Here is a 23,307-nt window from a genome sequence, read left to right on the forward strand (position 1 = left end):
TTGCATTTGGCTAGGGTCAGTGTCACTTCTGGTAGCATGAGGCGATACCTGGACCCTACAGAGGTTCCACAGACAGTCCAAATCCTCGAGGATGAAACATAAATGCGTGCCATTGCCAGAAGGTTTGCTGTGTCTCCCAGCACATTCTCAACAGCATGGAGGAGATTCCAGGAGACAGGCAGTTAGTCTGGGAGAGCTGGACAGGACTGTAGAAGGTCCTAAACTGATCGGCAGGACCGGTATCTGCTGCTTTGTGCAAGGAGGAACAGGATGAGCACTGAAATAGCTCTACAAAATGAGCTCCAGCAGATCACTGGTGTGAATGTCTCTGACCAAACAATCAGAAAGAGACGTAATGAGAGTGGTCTGAGGGCCCACCGTCCTCTAGTGCCCGCTGTGCTCGCTGACCGGCACCGTGGAGCTCGGCTGGCATTTGCCATAGAACACAGGAATTTGCAAGTCCACCACTGGTGCCCTGTGCTTTTCACAGATGAGAGCAGGTTCACCCTGAGCGCATGTGACAGACATGAAAGGGTCTGGAGAAGCTGTGGAGAACGTTATGCTGCCTGTAACATTGTTCTGCGATGGTGTGGGGAGGCATATCCATGGAGGGACACACAGACCTCTACAGGCTGGACAATGACATTCTGACTGCCTTTAGGTATCAGGATGAAATCCTTTGACCCATTGTCAGACCCTACATTGGTGCAGTGGTCCTGGATTCCTTCTGGTGCAGGACAAAGCCCAGTCTTATGTGGTAAGAGAACTCATGCAGTTCCTGGAGGATGAAGGAACTGATACCATTAGCTGGCCCCCATGCTCACCTGACCTGAATCCAATAGAACACCTTTGGAACATTATGTTTTGTTCAATCCGACACCATCAGGTTGCTCCTCAGACTGTCCAGGAGCTCAGCAATGCCCTGGTCCAGTTCTGGGAGGAGATACCCCAGGACACCATCCATCGTCTCATTCAGAGCTTGTCCCGACATCGTCAGTCATGCATACAAGCACATGGAGGCCATACAAACTACTGAATACCATTTTGAGTTGCTGCCAAGGAATTTCAGAAAGATGGATCAGCCTGCCACATCAGTTTTTCACTTTGATTTTGGGGTGTCTTGAATTTAGCCCTCCTGGGGGGTGGATCATTTTCATTCCCATCAAACAATGTGGCACTTTTCATTCCCAACACATTATCCAGTCCATATCAATGCTAATAGGTTTGGTCCAGATCCAGACATGGATTTCACCATGTACTATGTTATCTGTATACTCGTGTTAAAACATTTTCAAACATCAAATTAAAGTCATTTACGATTTGAACCAAATTAGGACGACAGCAGTCCACCTACACAGCAGTTTCAGGAGAGTTAGCTGCTCTTGGGGGCTTTTTTCTTACACTTCAACATTTGAATACCATTTGCATATTTTTCCATCTCAGATCATAAACATGTTGATAAGAGGTTTCTTTAAATGACGCAGGAGTAAACCCAATGTTGAGAGAGGCCATGTGATTTTTAATTTCTAACTTAATGACCTCTTGAACTAACTATTAGCACAAAGAAATGTACAGGACATTTAACTGTAAATAAAATATCTTCTGTCTATGTAGAGATATTGAGTTCCATATGGCAAGCTAATCAACAGCAAACTGAATAAGCAACTTTGATGATGGAAAATAACAAAACCTTGCCGTGTAAATAGTATTAAAGTCATGAAAACTTTAGTTATTTAGTTAACTGAGTAGCATTTACCATTAACGTCCAGAAGGCTAGAACAGAGGATTAGCTTAACCAAACTAGACGCTTTGACGAACTTCGTTCAAATATGTGGGTGTTTACGGTTAAATGTGTTTCATGTGACAGTAACACGCAATGTGAGGAATTACTCAAAACTGTTTTGGAACAAATGGACTGTTGTGGTAAATTCGGCATTAGTTATGATCGTTTATGAGCAATTAACTGTCGATAAATATGGAAAACAACGACATATTTTAATAGAGCTCGGCATCCGGCGCAGAGCGTGGATTGCTACCACAGCGGGCAGTCAAAATGGAAATAAAAGGTTTCGATAAGATTAATTTAACTTGAAACAAGCTTTGTTTATAGCGCCGACTTAAAGATTGAGTTAAATAGAGATGTGAACGATACTCAGGTTTGAGCTGCAGATGTCTGTAAGCTTCCAGACAAACAAGGAAACACTATTTCCTATGTTTTTGAAGAGAGTCTGGTGTTCAGGTTTCAACTCTAAAAGGAGCCCTAGCAGCACGGCTTTGTCGCTGAACCTTAAAGAGTTCAATCGTTTTAATGTCACGACACCTAAATGTGATTGAAATGCATTTAAAATGAGGTTGGAAATATGTAATTTTCACAGTAAAACGCTTATTAAAACACCTCCTGTTGCGTCTGAGAGCCACGTAGCGCTAGTGCTAGCGCTGCCGGAGCGGCTAACGACCGCACGGACACTTCCAGGGACGCTCGTTTCTCTCCTAACCGGTACTTTAAAATCCTCCAACCTGGGTCAGAACCAAAACAGCCACCGCTCGCTTCTGGTACGGTCCAAACTCGCCGACAATTTGGAAAGCTTCTTCTAAATCCATCCCAGGCAGGCGGCTCCGAGGTTAGCATCACCGCCGAAGACGAAGGAGGGACACAAGAGAGAAATCCGCCTTCACCTCCAAGTTCGCTTTGATTCGGCGAACATCTCTCTCTTGCAATAACCCGAGTTTCAGCAGAAATCAACCAGTAAAATGTAATGCTTTTTAATGCTATACTGTAAAAATTTAATGCCACGACCATGAACTCAACAAGTTACACGAGTTTGGTTTGTTTTTTGTAAAAGATGATTTTTATATAAAAATTGTCCCTATGTTTCACTATTTCTGAATCTGGAAGCCACTCCTGACCACCCACAGGCTGTAGTCATTCTCTGAAATCCACGTTTTCTAGTCATTTTTGCTAAAATTTGTGTTTCCACGACATCCCAGCTCTCCTCCACCTGGTCCAGCCTGCCGGCCACTTTAACCTTCCTGTTGTCTTGATTTACGGGCACCAAAAAATATGGTTTGCTTCCATTTCTGAAAATTTGCAAAACCTTTAGGAAGAAAATTCCAATAATTCCTTAAAAGTTTCCCTAAAAATGTTTGATTTAAAAGAAAAAAAATGCAAGAAAATTCTTGTAAATATTTTCCAAAAATGAGTAAAAGTCTTCCAAAAGAATCCTAAAAATATCCAAAGTGTTTATATAAATATCAGCAAAACTTCTAACATTTCCTTAAGAACATTCACAAAAAAAATCAACCAAAATCCAGCGAAATTCGCTGGATTTTGATTTTTTTGTGAATGTTCTTAAGAAACATTTTTTTAGCATTTTTTTTCCACCAAAAACTGTAAAAAAAAAAAAAAATCCCAAAAATGTTGAAAATGTGCACATCAGAAGTTTCAGTGTAATTCCCCCCCACATTTTCAAACTTTTAAACAGGTCAATTTTGACCTGCAGGACAACACGAAGGTTAAAAACATGCAGGTTTTGGCAATTGTACCCAACCAGCAGGACGGTTCAGTCTATAATTCTATTATTATTGTCAAATATTTTCCTGAAAACTGCAGAAAGGATGTTTAATGCCACTGAGAATCATATTTAATGATTTTTAATACCATTTAAGGCCTTCATTTTTGCAAAGTCAACTTAATGATTATTAATGTTTTTTAATGACCTGCACAAACCCTTCTAACACACCTCTGGTACAGTCCAAACAGCAACACATGCATTTATTCATAAGGCACCTCAAAAAACAATAAAAAAACATTTAAAAGCTACCTAAAATAAATTAAAAGAAGTTCTCATTTCTCTGATCAGACAGAACTTATTGAGAATTACAAAAAGCAACAAGACATCACAGAAACAGTGCAATTAAAAAGAAAAAAAGAGTTATAGAGTGGAAACTAGCAATCATATACATGCAGCTGTGGTCTAAATGCTGTGACACTGCTTTATGTTTATTACCTTTACGTATTCTTGTCCTAGAAGCATACATGTCTGCTAAATAGTTCAGATAATAATGTCTCAGCTACACCTTGAGGCAGCGTAAATCCAGTCCCAGCAGTCCAAGCGTGGCTTACAGCGATGTTATCATGAAGTTATTATGTCAGCCTCAAGCAGTTCCTCTTTTGTGGGAGTACATTGGTACAGCTCTTGCCAAGAAGCACTGTTGAGAAATAACAGCGCTGTCCTATTATGACAAGAAACGAAACAGCATCTCCTGGATTGAATGGGATTGTCCACATGCTGCACTATCAGAAAGCAGCAGAGTGCAATTTACATGTCATTAGAGACGCAAAGAACAAATTAGTATTCCTCAGATTCAACCACACATTTCAAGAGTGAAAAGACGCATATTCAGGACTGCAAACCAACAGATGCTGGTTTGCAGCCCTGAGTATGCGTCTTTTCACTCTTTTCAGATTCATACAAACAAGACAAAACACAATCAAGAACTCCAAATATTACTTAGATCCTGAGGGTGTGCAGAAAATAAAAAACTAAATCAGCTCCACTTCAAAGTGACTCATCAAAAACTATAAACAAACAATGTGATGCAAAACATGAACCAAATGATTGCAATATTGACAAATTTACAATAAAAATCACAGCCGTTGCAGTCTTTTGTTGGAGAATAACTAATAAAGCGCTGTGATTCTATAGAGACACCTACAAGGGAATAATCCTGTTTGGTACAGACTGCAGCAAAAAAAATCCCATTTTGATATTTATAATGAGTGGAGAAAAAGAGCAAAAATTCCCCATCGCATGAACGAATTGCAATAAACTGCAATACCAGATCAATGAACACCTGTGATCCATCAGTACTTTCACTTTTGGATCTTTATTTTGCTTTAAATAAAAGCTTTAAATTTTAAAGGCATAACTTTTACTTGTAACAGCGTATTTCCACACTGTGTTGCTGATTATTTTGTTTGAGTAAAACTATCTGATTGCCTGATCCTCCTCTGTAATACTGTGAGGAGAAACTCTGGATTTAAAATCCTGCATCCGTCTGTGGAGTCGTTTCACATTTTACCAAATGTTTGACTCATGAAGGGAAACAACCTGTGAACAGGTTTACAAAAAGAAAAGAACAACAATCATACTTTTCTCCCCAACAAGTTAATGTTTTTGGAAGTCACAATGCAGGATGCTGAAATAATAAAAATAATAAGAAACCCAAACGAGCAACAGGAAGCTCTGACGGGGTTTTCTATGGAGGCTCACAGCTTCATGGATCTTCTTTGGAATCAGAGCGCATGCCGTTGAGTGGTCGTCCATCTGAATCGTTTGCATTGTAGTTAGGAGAAGCTGATGGTCGATCATTTTTGCTTTTATTTTTCGTGTAGTACACACCTCCACCAACACCACCAATAACACCAAGCCCAGCAAGGACTCCAAGAACAATACCCACAGTCGGGGGTATTGGGACAGGTTTGGGTGGTACATAGAACGGATTATTCACAAGTCCACTGTCTTTCTGACCAAGTGGGTTCTTCATCCGGCAGGAGAAATTTCCAACAGCCTGTGTGTCGTTATCATTCATGATTGTGATGTTCTCCTCTCTCTCCTTCCAAACTCCATCTCCCTTCTGAAAATAAAAATAAAAAGTGACCGGTCCAGCCTCTGTAATGTCTCCATCACAGCTCAGCAAACAACTCTTCGACTCATTGGAACATGTGGAAGGTGTTATCTTTAGCTCAGGTTTGGGCACCTGTTTGATCACTCCAACATCATAACCTCCATCCTGAATCTTGTTGTTGATCGTCACCTTATACAGTCCACTGTCAGTCTTCGTCATGTTACTGATCTCCAACACTCCTGTGGTCGTGTCCACGCTGGCACGGTCTCTAAACGCTGGGGAATATCGCAAGGACTGCCCTTCGTCCAACACGCCCACGATGTTGTCGTTGAACCTCCATGTGATGCTTTTGATGGGGCCTGAGAAGGGTTTAGGTTGGAGGATCAGCTTAGCTCCAACTTCCAGGTACTCCAGTGTGTTCTGGGCTTCAGCAGAGATCAGAGCCTCCAGCAGCAGCAGCGCAGCCAGGAGCCAAACAGCAGAACGTCCCTCCATGTTCACGGATCAGTTCAGGACCGGCAGAAAATACACAAATAATTTCGCAAAAACGACGATATTTTTATGTCGTCGCACACAGTCCGCACCCTTCTTCTTACTAAAACGTCGGAAAACGATGGGCGTTCACAATTACACTCTTTAGGTGTCCTCGTCGTGCCCGATTTAAATTCATTTTATTTTTAGTCTATAACTCACAGCAAGACTAACTGTACTGGATTCAGTCGTGCGTTGATATCACTGTATGCTATGTTATATTTATACATAATAATTATTCAACGTGTTGGTCTGTTATAATTTCTCAGGTGTGTGAAGGCATTAACGTTAGCCGGCTATGCTAACGGTTGTTAGCAATGTTCACGTTTGCCGGCTAGGCTAACATCAGCTAGCTTCCACACAAGTTTTTGAAGTTTAAATCAACACTGTCAACAAAAGCGACAGGATTGTAACTATTGTGTTTAAGTCTATGTTGTTTGGTGTTTATTTCAACAGGGTAGCCTCGGGTTTGACGGCAAATATTCGAAAAGAAGAGCCAGTTGGACCTATTTGATCGGAGAGACCATAGATATATAGAGACATTGTTCATTACACCAGGAGAAACGAAACTGAAAGTGTGTACTTTGCGCGATTTGAAAAGTACAAACATTTAACCATCATAACTACATGTTATACACACGAAAACACTCTTTTTACGTTCTACTTTGGCACACTTTTAAAATCGTGTTTTAAAAATGTCAAAAACAAACGTTTGGAGTTCGATGAAATAATAAAGGAGGACATTGATCAGTCCAGGAGACGAAGGACTTCAGCACGTGGTTCAGGCTTCAGAAACACCGATTCACTCATTTGACAGTCAGATGTCAAAGTCTTACATTAGCCTGAAATTAAAAGAAATAAATGAATTAAAAAAAGTTTAAAATCTATGTGTAGAAGCAACTTTGAAATCAAAATGATGTTAATGCAAAGAAAGCAACAGCCGTAAACCAAATATTGTATTTAAGAAAATATTTTAAACATAAAGGGCTGAGTAAGCTTAAGAATGTGATCAAAGATGATGGTACTCCTGTTTCAACCAGAAGATATTTACACTGATTTAGTAGCAATTCATAGATGTTCTATTATTGCCATTGAAGATTGTACAAACAATCTAAAACTGCATCTGTTTACATACATGTAAATAAGGAACTTCATGATTTAGGTTTAGCTGTGGATTTATCTGAAGCTCATGTAGAGACTCGGAAAGACTGCCAGGATAAAACCGACTGTAAAGAACTGTGGAAACAAACAGCTGAACAATGAAGAACTGATGTCTTAACTAGCAGTCTGTGTACTAATGTCATTTAAACTAATCATCTTATGAGCTTCATAGACACTTATAAAAGCATAAATTTAGTTGCCATTTCTGATTTTTAATGAACTGAGGGTCACATAAGTACCAACTTATTTTCCTGTATATGAGTATTTTTTGAATAACAGTCTCGGCTTGATCACTGCTGTAAAACTGTTCTGTCTCCGCCACTGCTTTAGTCGTATTAAGTAGAATTTATCAACCATTGTTTTCTCTCTTGTGTAAAATGTGCTTTTTTTTCTGTGTATTCTGGCTTTAGGTTTACATTTTCATTCATGAGCTGCAGAACAAAATGAAGCTTCATTATGACAGTAAGTGGATTAGATGTGTTTATTTGACCATGAGGACTAACATTTCCAAGAATCAGGTGACTAATGTTGTATTAATCAAACTAAATGTCAAAACGGTGGTGGATACAACCCTCAACTGTGCAAACATATATGCTCTGATATTTAGTCAAAGCAGATTTAATATGATTTTAAGGTTAGATAGAGTCTTCATGTTTGAGAATCATGCCTGAGTGGAGCTTCTATATTTTCAGAAATGATGCCATTTTTCCTCTCAATTCACACTGGAAATACACTGAGAAAACATGTCAAATGAGATCAGCTTCTTGTACTTGATTCACATGTTACAGTTACATGTTATATTACAGTTACATGTTATTTATTTGATACGTATACAAACGTAATGCGAAAAAAAAGATCATTTCGGGTCTTTGAGGAAACTATTCCGGTGCAAAGTGACAGGAGAACCTACCTGAAAGCTACCTGCGCAGGATGTAATTACAAACTGAATCATGCAGGCTGTGAATCATTAAACATATCAGTTAATGCACTCCCTGGCCACTTTGTTAGGTACACCTTGCTTGTAGAAGGTTGGACCCCATTTGCCTTCAGAACTGCCTTAATTCTAATTCTAACAAGGTGTTGCAAACATCCTTCAGAGATTTTAGCCCATGTTTACATGATAGCATCACATGGTTGCTGCAGATTTGTCGGCTTCGTATCCATGATGCCAACCTCCTGTTCCACTGCACCCCGAAGGTTCTACTGGATTGAGATCTGGTGACTCTGGAGGATACTGGAGTACAGTGAACTCATTGTCATGTTCAAGAAACCAGTTTGAGATGATTTGAGCTTTGAGACATGGAAAATTGTTCTGGTGGAAGTAGCATCAGAAGATGGTCCACTGTGGTCATAAAGGGATGGACATAGCAACAACACTCAGGTAGGTTGTGGAGTTTAACCCTCAAGTTGTCCTGCGGGTCAAAATTGACCCATTTTAAAGTTTGAAAATGTGACGAAAAATGTATTTTCACAGTGAAACTTCAACATGTTTGGGAAATATTTGAACATGTTTTGGTGGGAAAAAAATGTTAAAAATGTTTCTTAGGAACATTCACAAAAAATGAATTTTCACTTGTTTTTTAGTGAATGTTCCTAAAGAAGATATTAGAAGTCTTACTGATATATATGCAATCACTTTAGATATTTTTAGGATTTTTTGGAAGATTTTTAAGCATTTTTTGAAAATATTTGCAAGAATTTTCTTAACAAATTTGGGGGATTTTTTGAAATAGAAACTTTTAAGGGAAACATTTGAGGAATTATTGGAATTTTCTTCCTGAAGGTTTTGCAAATTTTCACAAATTTGGGGAATTTTTTGCTGAATTTTTGGATTTTTTTCAGACAAGGAAGAAATGTTTTTTGGTGCCCGTAAATGAGGACAACAGGAGGGTTAAACTACGCTCAGTTGGTACTGAGGGCTAGAACTGGAGCAGCTTCTTTCCTTAGGCCGTATCTCTAATGAATAATAAACCAGAAAATCATGAAGGACTCATGTTTCACTACCATTGCAACATCCAATACATGGACAATATGTCAACCTCATGTGCAATACTTTAATAGCAGCGTACAATATTATTAATTTAAGTTGCATTCTAATTTGTTGTCCTGCTTTAAGCACATTTATGTATTTTGTCACACACTATTTGGTTTACATTTAATTTTTACACAGTACTTATACTTATAGCATCTTATTTAGAATATCTCAGAATTAGATTTGCATATTTATTCTTTTACGGTCTGTTGTTGATTGTGTGGATGATCTGACACTGTATGCAGGTAGTCCACGCCTTAGAGAACCTGTCTTATGATGCTCTTCACACAAGGCAGGGGCAGTCCTTGGTAACTGGATTTTATTATCCATTTTAATAAGTGATGTTCCAACACCTCAAACACCACGCAGACAGACATGAGTTCCACTGACACCAGAGATCTAGAAGTGGTCTAGCAGCTGGACCACCATCTCACGGTTGGGATCATTGGGGTCTGACTTTCTAACACATCTAAGGACTTTGATCTCGTCTGCTGTCGTCTCCGTGTGATGCTCTGCGCTCTTCACCGCTTTCATTGCAACAAACCTCTTCACCTGGACGTCCCAGGAGAAGAGGTTTGTTGAACTTTGTCAACAGCAGGAACATGAGTCTGGTGAAAGAAGTCCAGGCTAAACTCAGAGAAATCTGCCCTCAGTGGAATCTGAAGCTACTGACTACTGCATCTCTAAAATGCAAAACATTCAAAATATACTTAAAATATGGATTTCTTGATTTAAAAAACTGTCACTGATTACACAGTAAAGAGAAGGTACAATAAGATCAAGAACACATCAGAGAGCAGCATTAAAAAGAGCATAGACTGAAAATGAACTATGACATGCAGTAGTGGTTAAAATGCTGTGGCACTGATGGTTAACATATTTTCATGCTCTTGTCACAGAAGCATAAATGTCTGCTAAATAGTTGATAATGTCTCAAATATAGGTGGAGGCAGCGTAAATCCAGTCCCAGCAGTCTGAGCGTGGCTTACAGTGATGTTTAGGAGCCTCACATTCTAACTCATTACGTCAGCTTTGACTACACTGGTACAACTCTTGATAAGAATCACTGCTGAGCAACAACACAACGGTTCTATCATGGCAAGAAACTAAACAGTCTCCTGGATTCAATGGGATCGTCCAAATGCTCCAGGATCGGAAAGCAATATAGTGTAGTGTAATTTATATGTCATTACAGAATCAAAGAACAACAAAATAATGCTCAGATTCAACCAGACAATTAAAGTAGGGTGATATCAGCTAATATGGGCCACTTTTTTGGTAAATCGCTTGAAGCACTAACAAAAAACAATGTATTCTATTAAAATGTGGCTTTATGGCTAGTAATGGTTGTTTTCTTTTAATTTTGCATTGAAATTGTCTGGTAAATAGGATTGTTTAGTTCCTACAGGTCTTGATACGTCAGCTGTGCCAATTTTTTTACACAAGCAAAGTTCAGGTAAAATGGGCCAGCTGATCAGGTAAAATGGGCCAGCTGATCAGGTAAAATGGGCCAGCTGATCAGGTAAAATGGGACGCTCATCAGGTAAGTTGGGCCAGTCCAACTACAAAGGGATAGTTATCAATTTTCATTGTAAAAAAAAAATGTCAATATGGCAACGCCCCCCTTCCTCCTTGCCTCATCCTTCTCTCTTTTCCTCTCTGGTCCTTGTTCCTCCTCTCTTCATCTATCCTCAACTGTTCTCTCACTTTCTGTCTCCTCTGCTTGTCTCCTTTCTTCCTCCATCTCTCAGTCCCTCTCTCTTTTCCTCTCACTTGCTTCTTGTTTGCCATACTAACTGCAGATAAAGTCAGAGGATTGTTACTGAAAACACTGATCATCATTATTTTTAGGCAGATGCATCCTTTTCACATAAATGCCTACTCCGTTCCCTTCAAATGTGTACATGTGTGCATGTGTGACTGACAACAAGGGTGGCCCATTTTAGCTGAAACCAGGGGGCCCAACTTACCTGAATAGGTTCAGCTAAATTGGGCCACTAACAAAAACGTCAGTCTTTGAAAAAAAATGTCCAAATATCAAACTTTAAGCATTATTTCTGATAGGTGTCATCAAGACAGATATTATACATCAAAAATTTTATATATACACGTTTCTTTAATTGACTTATCATCCTTATAATTTTTATCAGAAATTCTTATGGCAGTCCACTTTCAGGTGCAGTGTGGATTTGAATCTTATCTCCGCTCACAAAAACAACCACAGACCAATAAAATCTGTTGTTTCATGTTAAGTACAGTTGTGGCAAACATTTGAGACCATTTGCTGTCATTGGCTCTAAAAATCAGAGGGGCGAGGACATCCAAAGCTTAAATGGCCCATTTTACCTGATGGCCCATTTTACCTGATATCACCCTAACTGTTGGTTTGCAGCCCTAAATATCCATGTTTTCCCTTCATCATGATTCAGAAAAACAAGACCAAACAGAATGTAGAAATAAAATGATTATTTCTATATTAAGACTTTGTAGAAAATTAAAAGCAAACCAGCAGTTTATGAAATCACTAAAATCAGCTCCACCTTAAAGTGATTACAAACAAATAATGAGATGTACATTAGAGATGCAGAATTAGTCAAAATATGAAACTAATTATTTCAATACTGCCAAATGAGAGATCAGAATCACAGGAGCTGCTGTTTTGTAGAATTTAAAGTGTGTCACCTCATACTGTTACTGATAAAGTGCTGTGATGTTACAAATCATTTCCTCCTGATGTAAGACGACATTCAGGATTAGGACAGAATGTAGCAAAAACAATAAAATAAAATTATTTGCATCATCCCACTATTATTACTAGCCGGCAAACGTTAATGCCTTCACCCATCTAAGGAATTAAAACATTTCAACATATAGAGTAATTACTATATATAAATATAACATAGCATGCAGTGATATCAACGCACTACTGAATCCAGTACAGTTGGTTTTACTGTGAGTTATAGTCTAAAATAAAATGAATTTAAATCGGGCACGACGAGGACACCTAAAGAAACAAACGATTTTTTTTTGAGATGCTGTAGTAAGAGGAAGGGTGCGGACTTTGTGTTACGACATAAAAGTAACGCTGTTTGTGCTAAAACTTTCGTGTATTTTGTGTCGGTCCTGAACTGATCCGTGAACATGGAGGGACGTTCTGCTGTTTGGCTCCTGGCTGCGCTGCTGCTGCTGGAGGCTCTGATCTCTGCTGAAGCCCAGAACACACTGAAGTACCTGGAAGTTGGAGGTAAGCTGATCCTCCAACCTGAACCCTTCTCAGATCCCGTCAGAAACATCACATGGAGGCTCAACGACAACATCGTGGGTGAGTGGAATGAAGGGCAGCCCTTGGTATATTCTGCTGTGTTTAAGGACCGTGCCAGTGTGGAGAATACCACAGGAGTGTTGGAGATCAGCAACATAATGAAGACTGACAGTGGACTGTACACGGTGGAGATCAACAACAGGATTCAGGATGGAGGTTATGATGTCGCAGTGATCAAACGGGTGCCCAAACCTGTGGTGATGTTAACACCTCTCACATGTACCAAGGAGTCAAAGAGTTGTTTCCTGAGCTGTGGTGGAGACATTACAGAGGCTGGACCGGTCACTTTTTATTTTAAGAAGGGAGATGGAGGTTGGGAGGAGGTAACGCAGTACATAACAATCATGAATGATAAGGACACACATGCTGTTAAAAAGCTCTCCTGCCGGATGAAGAACCCACTTGGTCAGAAAGACAGTGAAGCTGTGGACAATCCGTTCTATGTGGCTCCCAGTCGTTGGAAGTTTGTGGTTGTTGTTCTGGGAGTCCTTGCTGTGGTTGCTGCTGTGGTTGCTGGAGGTTTGTACTACAATAACCACCACAAAAATAGCAGCAGAACTCCAAAAAGAAGCACTTTCTTCTAACAACAATGAAAACCATCCAGAGGGAAGACTACTGAACGACATGCACCCTGATTCCAATGATGGTGTATGAAGCTGTGAGCCTCCATAGAAAACCCCGTCAGAGCTTCCTGTTGGGTTGATTATTTCAACATCCTGCCTTGTGCCTTCCAAAAAGAACAAGCTCATTGGAGGAGAGAAGTATGATTGTTCTTCTTTTTCTAAACCTGTTCACAGGTTGTTTCCCTTCATGAGTCAAACATTTGGTAAAATGTGAAACGACTCCACAGACGGATGCAGGATTTTAAATCCAGAGTTTCTCCTCACAGTATTACAGAGGAGGATCAGGCAATCAGATAGTTTTACTCAAACAAAATAATCAGCAACACAGTGTGGAAATACGCTGTTACAAGTAAAAGTTATGCCTTTTAATGTTTTACTTAAAACGTACGCATCAAAATAAAATGACAAAAGTTCTTGTTTTGTAAATTATCCTGTTTTCAGTGATGCTTCATGGGTGTTCATGGAGACAATGTGCTGGTTTGTTGCCATATTTCAGTGAGATTGGTTCTTTATTTCACTCAGAAAAAATCAGATCATGAGGGGATGATGCAATGTTTTATTTTTATTTCTATTTTTATGGGTTTTTTCTGCAATCTGTCCTGATCCTGAATGTCGTCTTATGTCTGCAGGGAATGATTTGTAACATCACAGCACTTTATCAGTAACAGGATGAGGTGACACACTTTAAATTCTACAAAACATTTGCAGCTCCTGTTATTCTGATCTCTCATTTGGGAATACTGAAATAATTTGGTTTATATTTTGTCTAATTTTTCATCTCTAATATACAGCTCATTATTTGTTTGTAATTATTGATGCGTCACTTTAAAGTGGAGCTGATTTCGTTTTTCAATTTCGAAAAAGCTTTAATATACAAGTAATATTTGAAGTTTTAGAATCTGAAAGAGTGAAAAGACGCATATTCAGGGCTGCAAACCATCAGATGTTGGTTTGAATCTGAGGACTATTTAGTCGTTCTTTGCTTCTCTAATGACGTGTAAATTCTACTGTGCTGCTTTCCATACTGCAGCATTCCATCCATCCCTTTCAATCCAGGAGGTGCTGTTTAGTTTCTTGTCATGACAGGACCATGCTGTTATTACTCAGCAGGGATTCTTGGGAAGAGCTGTACCAATGTACTTCCACAGATGAGGAACTGCTCGAGGCTGACGTAATAACTTTGAATGTGAGGCTCCTAAACATCACTGTTAGCCACGTTCAGACTGCTGGGACTGGATTTCTGCTGCCTCACGTGTGTCAGAGACATATTTATATGAACTGTTTGGCCTTCATTTGTCTTTCTGTGACATGAATTGGACCTGTGTGAAACATCAGTACCACAGCATTTTTACCACTCCTACATGTCAGTTAATGTTCAGTCTGTGCTCTTTTTATTGCACTGTTCTCTGATGTGTTCTTGCTTTTGTTGTGCCTTCTGTCTAATCACTGAGATGTTTTTGGACTTAAAATTAAGATGGAATCTTTCTTTTTCTTTAAAAAGACGGCCATATTTGCTAATTTATATTTAGAATTTGTTCATTTGTATTATCAGAGGCCTTATGAATAAACGTGTGTGTTGCTGTACAGATGTACCAAAGGTGTGTTTCTGTATCAACAACAGAAAGGAGAGAAAATAAACGAGGCCGCCCTGCCTGACATGGATTAAGAAACTTTTCAAATTGTTTGAGTTTGTTTTGGTTTTCTACTTTTTGTTAACTATCAGTTCCAGTAGATGAAATGTGAGGAGAACACGGTGATGATTTTTATTCTGAGAGCTGAAGACGATTAAATTAGTCCAGAATGAGGAACGAAGTGAAACCCTGAACAGGAAACAGCCGGGTCAGCCCCACATGAGGAGAGGACCAGCAGAGCATTTGGAGGAATTTCTGAGTTTGTTAAATTTGTTATTTACAGTAAACAAAAATCAACCAGTGGTCATGTATAAATTAAAGAGTGAGCTCTACGCCTAAATAACCAACAAACACACTGTTCTTTAACAGTCTGACTTATTTAACAAACTAAAGGAGCAAAATGAAACACAAAGTCTTTCCTCCCTCTCTGACTTAACCAGGAGAAAACGGGTTAAACTAGAAGCAGCAGCTCACTCCATACATCTAACAGACGAGCTGCTTTTACTGAATGAAGAACGCTGAGTTTGATCTGTGTGTCGGTTGGACACAGTGAAGGATGGTCCGGACATCAAACCCTCTCTGACTTCCACCTTAAATACCGCTTTCCTCAGTAGTTTAACCCTCCTGTTGTCCTCATTTACAGGCACCAAAAATAGTGCTTCCTTGTCTGAAAAATATCAGAAAATTCAGCAAAAAATTACCCAAATTTCTGATAATTTGCAAAACCTGCAGGAAGAAAATTACAATAATTCCTTAAAGGTTTCCCTTAAAAGTTTTATTTAAAAAAAAAAAAAAAATTCTCAAATTTGGTATAAGAAAATTCTTGTAAATATTTTCAAAAAATGAGTAAAAATCTTCCAAAAAATCCTAAAAATATCTAAAGTGATTCCATATATATCAGTAAAACTTCCAACATTTTCTTTAAGTACATTCACATAAAAATCAACCGAAATCCAGTGAAATTTGCTGGATTTTGGTTGATTTTTATGTGAATGTTCTGAAAGAAACATTCACAAGAAACCTTTTTAACATTTCTTTTTTTTCCACTGAAAAATGCTCAAAGATTTCTCAAAAATGTTGAAAATGTGGACATCAGAAGTTTCACTGTGAATTTATTTATTTTTTTCCACATTTTCAAACTTTAAAACGGGTCAATTTTGACCCGCAGGACGACACAAGGGTTAATTAATCCTGTCTTCAGTACGACACAGCCCTGTTTGAATATTAAAGAGCTGCAAAGACAGGAAGCACACACAAAGCAGAGCAAAAACTACAACAGTCAGAACAAATAACACCAACATGCACTCAGTGGCCACTTTATTAGGTAGACTTAGAGACTCAGACTTTGACTGACCTGACATTGATGACTGATTGGTAATATGTTTTAACTTGTTCTATACACTGTTTTTCTTGTTTTATACATTTTCGGATGCCAGTTAACAGGCAGAGGGACTACTGATGGAAACCAGCTTTTCTGCTCACTCAGGTGCATTTACATTGTTAAAATGTTGATGAATGTGCACTGTCCCTGTCTTAAAAAATAAAGAAATTAAATTTAAAAAACTCAGACAGACTTTATTCATCCCCAGAATTCTACTGGAGGGAGCTCAGAGTGGAGCTGCTGCTACTTTACATTGAAGGAACCAGTGGAGGTGGTTTGGACATCTGATTCAGATCCTCCAGGGAGACTTCTTTTGGAGGTTTTGTCATAAAATGGAGTTTGAATCCAAGCAGCAGGTGTAGGCAGGAGGGTGGAATTAAATATGACTTTACTGAAAGAAACCAGAATATTAAATGAACAGAAACACTGAGTGAGGGAAGCCGGAGGGAAACAATGGAGAAGGAAAACTAAACTAACTAACAGAGGGCGGACCAGTAGGCCGAGACAAACTGAATCAAAACTGAACTAAGTAGCGGGAAAATAACTCACATAAAGTCCAGAGTCGGGTGGGAAAAGGAGCAGAGCAGACTGAGACACAGGAGGGGGTGAGAGGCAGGCAGTGAAACAGACAGAGTTGTCCAAGGGAAGGGCAGAGTCCAGGAAACGACGTGTGGGGGACGATGAACGGAGTGCAGGATTCCAACGGAGTGCGATATGGCATGGACGTAAGATGTCCTGTATGTTCAGTGGTTCAGTCAGCAGGCAGAGTGTGTGAACTGACAGACACAGACATGTTGAAGAGTCTTATAGCTGTGAGGAGGAATGACCTCCTGTAGGAGCAGAGAGGTATCAGATACACCTTTTCAATGGCTTGTTAACACAAATATCTAATCAGCCAATCAATGGTCGTAACTCAGTGCATTGAAGCACGTAGACGTGGTCAAGACAACCTGAATTTCCCTCAAGATTACAGTTTTTCTCAGTCGCTTTGGTACATTTCTCTAATCATCCCAGACATTTGCAAAGCAGTAAGTGCATTTCCCAAAACAATTCGTACAAAAAGCGAAACACCATCAATTACCTGCAAAAGCCAGTCTCTTGCTCAAAATCCTTAGTTCATCTCTCAAAAGTAATTATCTGTGTCAATGAACATGTCAGTGGCATCAGAATGACCAGTCCTTGTGTTATTGTGTGTGAATAAAACAGTCAAATTGTTTAGTCATGTTGTCATTCTAACAGTGTTCTCTGGAGGGATGTTCTGATGTAAACTATGGCTAAAGTTCTGATGACAGTTACTGTAAATTGTAAGTTACACCTTAGTGGATGTGGGAGATCGATTGAAAGAGACTGGATAAGATTCACATTTACACTTTTACTGTTTGTGTTGTAATTTGTTGACAGACCACTTCATTGTGATACAGAAAGGAGAACAGAGCTGCACAGCACAAACAAAAAATAAAAAAATAAAAAAACAAAAGTAGAAATGTGAACATCGGACAATCTAATTAGGGAAAACATTCAGTGCTGTAGGAATTACAGTGCAGTCTTCCTTCATATGATGTTCCTGTCTGTTGGGACACAAACTCTCATCCTCATCACAAATATCTTCTCTGTGTCTTTGAGTGATTTCAGAAAACCTAAACCCTTCACACATTTACCTTCATAGAGAAAGACAAGATTCACCAGGAAGCAGTTTACCAATTCAGGACAGATTTAGAAAAAAAGCCTAATTTCCACTTCTTTTCTAAATCTGTCCTGAATTGGGGTATATGTACAGAAATGTCTAGAAATATCCTTAACATATTATGGCAACTGGTTCAACCATTTTACATGTAAAAACTGATGTGATGAACTAATATGTTGTTTAGGGTGAGACTGTTCAACAGAGACCCATGAGAATACATTTTGATCAGTGTGACATCAGCAGCTGATAATGTAGGAAAGAGCAGAGAATTGTACAGAATCATTTCATGGATGAACCAAAGCATTTGTTACTTGTTCAAAGAAATGAGAAACTGATTTTTTGATGTTCACAAGTGACACAATGATGTGAAGATTGAACAAGTAGTTTGGAGAATTTCAATTCTGATCTGAGAAATGAATAAGTATATATTCAATAAGTGATGTTCCAACACCTCAAACACCACACAGACAGACATGAGTTCCACTGACACCAGAGATCTAGAAGTGGTCTAGCAGCTGGACCACCATCTCACGGTTGGGATCATTGGGGTCTGACTTTGTAACACATCTAAGGACTGTGATCTCGTCTGCTGTCGTCTCCGTGTGATGCTCTGCGCTCTTCACCGCTTTCATTGCAACAAACCTCTTCACCTGGACGTCCCAGGAGAAGAGGTTTGTTGAACTTTGTCAACAGCAGGAACATGAGTCTGGTGAAAGAAGTCCAGGCTAAACTCAGAGAAATCTGCCCTCAGTGGAATCTGAAGCTACTGACTACTGCATCTCTATACACCATGTCAGAGTCCTTGTGTGTCTAAACTCACCTGGAAATAAAGGCTTTTCTGATTCTGATTCTCTTATTCATACAAAAACACACCTTTAATACCGTCTGTATAACAATACACATGTTTATTTATAAGGAACCTTAGGAATAAAATGAAAACATTCAAAATATACTTAAAATATGGATTTCTTTATTTAAAAAACTGTCACTGATTACACAGTACAGAGAAGGTGCAATAAGATCAAGACCACATCAGAGAGCAGCATTAAAAAGAGCATAGACTGAAAATGAACTATGACATGCAGTAGTGGTTAAAATGCTGTGGCACTGATGGTTAACATATTTTCATGCTCTTGTCACAGAAGCATAAATGTCTGCTAAATAGTTGATAATGTCTCAAATACAGGTGGAGGCAGCGTAAATCCAGTCCCAGCAGTCTGAGCGTGGCTTACAGTGATGTTTAGGAGCCTCACATTCTAACTCATTACGTCAGCTTTGACTACACTGGTACAACTCTTGATAAGAATCACTGCTGAGCAACAACACAACGGTTCTATCATGACAAGAAACTAAACAGAGTCTCCTGGATTGAATGGGATCGTCCAAATGCTCCAGGATCGGAAAGCAGTAGAGTGTAGTGTAATTTATACGTCATTACAGAATCAAAGAAGAACAAAATAATGCTCAGATTCAACCAGACAATTAAAGCAACTGTTGGTTTGCAGCCCTAAATATCCGTGTTTTCCCTTCATCATGATTCAGAAAAATAAGACCAAACAGAATGTAGAAATAAAATTATTATTTCTATATTAAGACTTTGTAGAAAATTAAAAGCAAACCAGCAGTTTATGAAACCACTAAAATCAGCTCCACCTTAAAGTGATTACAAACAAATCATGTTTGTAATCCACTCCACACCGAAATTGATTACATATAATTTAGGAATCTGAGTAAATGTGATTAAAAATTCAAGTAGCTCCATACAACTACATTTAGTAGCATTACATAAAAAATTAAGTAGATAAATTAAAAGCCTAAGTTAATGTAACAGCAACCCTAAGTCAAAACCACTGAAAAGACTGAGTCAATACAATTGGAATGCTCAGTAGATATGACTGAAAATTAGGCTTTTATTCCACAAAACCAATGTCATCCATATACTAAATGTCTTAAGTGAATTTATGTATTTAATATATACTATATTAGCTATTTAGCTGTATTTACTCTTTAGTTAAATGACACCAAATAATATACATAAAACAATCACACACATGTTTAACAGTAAAACCGCTGTAAATCTTTATTTGTTCAGAACTGACTACTGTAACACATGAAATAGCATCTATAGTCAACCTGGTTTGCTTTCCAAATCACATATGTAACAATATCCACAGTATGAAAACAGTGCACTGAAAACTAATGCTAGCCAGCGGCATCTAAAACATGGATAAAACACTCACTTACTGTTGCCAAAGTGCAGGTAAAAAAAATGCTTTTGATTCAAGAGCAACAGGCTGAACTTAGCTCTGCACATGGCTAGAATACATGAAGTGACACTTAACATCAATAATAACTACCTCTATTGCTAACTGCCAGTTATTGCCCCGTGGCGCTGACTGGGCAGGCCTATACCATCATGTTAAAACACCAAAGAGCACATTTCTACATTCTGATGCAAGTTTTGGAACAGATCACTTGGAGTGAAAAAAACATCTTTTTGTCAAGTACTGAGTAAATCAATGTCCTGTCCTTCTCACCCTTTCTCAAATCAAGTAGTTATTAAATAAAATGGCAAATGTAAGATCATAAAGCAAAATCAAGGGACCAATAACAATAACTAGCACCTAGTTTCTCCTGTCCATCAGGAAACCACTGACAGTTTGAAAATGTTTGATGCTTACAAGTAAGACAACCTATAAGTTTAAATGAGTTTTCACTGTTTGCCGTCACTACACTTTTCCTACATGTCATCTTAGGATTAACACAGTATTTCACTAAAACTTTAAGACATGCACACCTTGAAAATGGACAAAATCCAGATTAGTGAGAGCATCTCATTGAACAGTAGTTAACTAAGTACACAGGTAATTTTTCAGTCTTTGAACCTTGGTTGAAAGGTTTCCAGGATCCAGCTCCAGTAGCACTTTTTGGAATACCTCAAAACTGTATTTAAGATTCTGGGGGTATCTTGGATCCAAAGCATAGGTCAGTCCCAACAGATAACAGCAGGCTCTGCTGAGATCCCCAAGACTGTGAAGGACAATGATGCCCTCAATTACAATCCCTACATCAGTAGGTGCATCACCTGATTGTCCCTGGTTCCGCACCAAGTAAATCTTCATGACCTCCTCTGTCAACTCCTTTTCTAAACCGTCAGGAGCATCAGCAACCACCTGTAGACATGAGAGATACCTGGTTAGAGATCACTTCTGGCCTGCATGTTACAGGACAGACGTACAAAGAGTTATCCCTCGGTATTTACTAGAGATGTAACGATATGAAAATTTCATATCGCGGTTATTGTAACAAAATTATCATGATTATTGTTATCATAACATTGTTTAAGTATGCTCAAAATGTTCAGAGTACTTATACAACAGTCAGCTCCAACCAAGCAATTTGACTGTACAAGAGTCATTTCATGAGTGACGATATACAGCAGTGGTCCTCAACCTTTTTTGTGTCTGACAATTTTTCCTCAGAACGTGGGGCGCTGCTGCTCTTTATGACAAACTAAGTATGTACCAAGAAGCAGAGCATCTGTCCTCCATTTCTGGGACTTCAACCACAGTTAAAAGCAGCAATATTTGCAGTGCTGTTCACTGTTGATGGTGGAAGTGGCTGCGGTGATTATCTTTGGCACTCGGCCTGCATAATCGTGACTACGACCAAATCACAGACATGACGATAGAGTACAACATCACCCCCTCTCGTGTGATATTGCTTAATTAATTTCCCCTCAGGATCCCAAAAAAAAAAAAAAAAAAAAAAAAAAAATCGAGAATATGTCCAGACTTTAGTCTTTGTGGTTTTAGTGGAGAAAAAAAATCTCCGGAGCTCTGCCTGTGAGGGGGCCTTCCACCATGTTGTCAGGGGCCAAACATAATAAATTGCACATGCACGTCTGTGTCGGGAGTGCCGCTACCTCTCCACCACGAGTTACTCAAAGTGCAGTAATCAAACATGGTTGTAATGAAAATGAAAATTTGAAACGGTAATACAAACCATCAGAGATTTTACCGTGCTTTATCATTATACTGATAATCGTTTCATCCATCATTGGGAAAAAAATGTATTCTCTTCTATTTTATGATGAATGTAATTTATAAACATCCCAAACTACACACTGTGCTGTTGATTTCCCTGTTTGTGACCTTGTCTTACAGTTGTTTGTGATTACCTGAGTTAAAACTTGCAACACTTTCAGAAATTTAGAAAACTGTACTAACCTCAAACTCCTTGATCAAGGCACATGCATCTTCTCCCAGATGATCAATAAGACACTGGATGATGATCTCTTGTGTTCGCTGAATGGGGATTCCATTCTGCCGGACAGAAAGTCGTTCAACTACCAAAATCTTTATTACTCTGCACATTTCAGTAACATTTGCTCTACTAGTCCAGCATTAACATTTTCAAATGAATTGATTTAAGAGAAAAGAAACTGAAGAAAAAAATACGAGTAACAAAGAACGGTTATAGACGGCAATAAAACAGAAGGAATAATATGAGACATAAGCAATAAAATAACAGGAGGGAAAGTCAGAGGGGATAAAGGTCAGTTAATATGGGACGGGATTAAATTTTATTACCTGAAGTAGTACACTCATTCGAGCCCGATGCCGTTCTCCTGCAGCACCTTTCTTTACTTGGAACAGGGACTGCAGTTTGGGGGAGGAGAAGTCCAACTTTGACATGAATTTTGGCTCCAGATTCAGTGTGGTGATCCTCTGAAGCTCTGCGCTGACATGCAATAAACAAGAGAAAAAAGAAAGAAAACTCACCATTAAAGCTATTTCAATTTCAAACAAGTAAATATGCTCCAAATAGAGATCAACAGGATGGATGTCAGTTTTACAAAGCTTTGAAAAGAATGTAAAACTGACATCTTCAGATATATTCTGTCTGTAATGTCTATGTTGACAATTGTGCTACAAAAAAATTAAGTCACTTGGGAACCATCAAACAAGGTAGGCCATCAGTCAGTGATGTCTCTGATGCTCATCTGCAGGCTGATGACATCATTTCTTCTGTAAGTGGCCAGCTGGGCCGAGCGGCTATTTGTGTTGTTTTTTTTGTTGTTATTCATGTTCCGGGGTAGCCCAGCCTATCAAAGAAAGAGTATAAATAGTGACATCACACGCCAGTTTGACACACGCCATTCATGTCGCTGTGCAACTGTGCTGTGGTCGGAAGCAGGAGTTAAGTAAGTAAACCAGAACTAAATGAAAGTAATCGAGCTGAGTGGGAATTGACTTATTTCTGGTTGCTTTATGTGGAGGTTGTTGTGGAGTGTGGTTTGTCCACGGTCAAC

General features: G+C 38.9%; 3 protein-coding genes across 4 annotated transcripts in view; all 3 read right to left on the reverse strand.

Moving 5' to 3' along the window:
* Positions 1-2,674, reverse strand: part of slc22a15 (solute carrier family 22 member 15) — a 33,879-nt gene extending 31,205 nt beyond the window's left edge. The window contains exon 1 of the mRNA XM_051959698.1: positions 2,518-2,674. Coding sequence (XP_051815658.1) covers positions 2,518-2,601 — 84 coding nt within the window. The 5' untranslated portion in view covers positions 2,602-2,674. The remainder of the gene's footprint in view (positions 1-2,517) is intronic.
* A 961-nt stretch (positions 2,675-3,635) lies between these two features.
* LOC110946301 (uncharacterized) overlaps positions 3,636-23,307 on the reverse strand; it is a 45,413-nt gene continuing 25,741 nt past the window's right edge. The window contains exon 3 of one of the 2 annotated variants that reach the window (XR_007947078.1): positions 3,636-5,111. The gene's annotated coding sequence lies outside the window, so the exon portion shown is untranslated. Of the gene's footprint in view, positions 5,112-18,879; positions 19,647-23,307 lie in introns of those variants that run through there. The other variant, XR_007947077.1, reaches the window with a different exon arrangement.
* LOC127537450 (uncharacterized) lies at positions 19,653-23,072 on the reverse strand. The gene is made up of 3 exons (XM_051959711.1): positions 22,586-23,072; positions 22,223-22,318; positions 19,653-21,166 (listed from the first exon to the last, which is right to left on the reverse strand). The coding sequence occupies exons 1-3, from the start codon at positions 22,778-22,780 to the stop codon at positions 20,846-20,848; spliced, it is 612 nt and encodes a 203-aa protein (XP_051815671.1). The 5' UTR covers positions 22,781-23,072; the 3' UTR covers positions 19,653-20,845.

This window comes from Acanthochromis polyacanthus, chromosome 15, assembly GCF_021347895.1.
Source record: "Acanthochromis polyacanthus isolate Apoly-LR-REF ecotype Palm Island chromosome 15, KAUST_Apoly_ChrSc, whole genome shotgun sequence".
Lineage (NCBI taxonomy): Eukaryota > Metazoa > Chordata > Actinopteri > Pomacentridae > Acanthochromis > Acanthochromis polyacanthus.

Excerpts from the sequence above, each read along its gene's own strand:
- LOC127537450 (XM_051959711.1), bottom strand. The coding sequence starts at position 22,780 with ATGGTGAGTTTTCTTTCTTTTTTCTCTTGTTTATTGCATGTCAGCGCA. Across the intron at positions 22,319-22,585 it reads GAATGAGTGTACTACTTCAG|AATGGAATCCCCATTCAGCG; the intron begins GTAATAAAATTT and ends TCTGTCCGGCAG. Across the intron at positions 21,167-22,222 it reads CCTTGATCAAGGAGTTTGAG|GTGGTTGCTGATGCTCCTGA; the intron begins GTTAGTACAGTT and ends TCATGTCTACAG.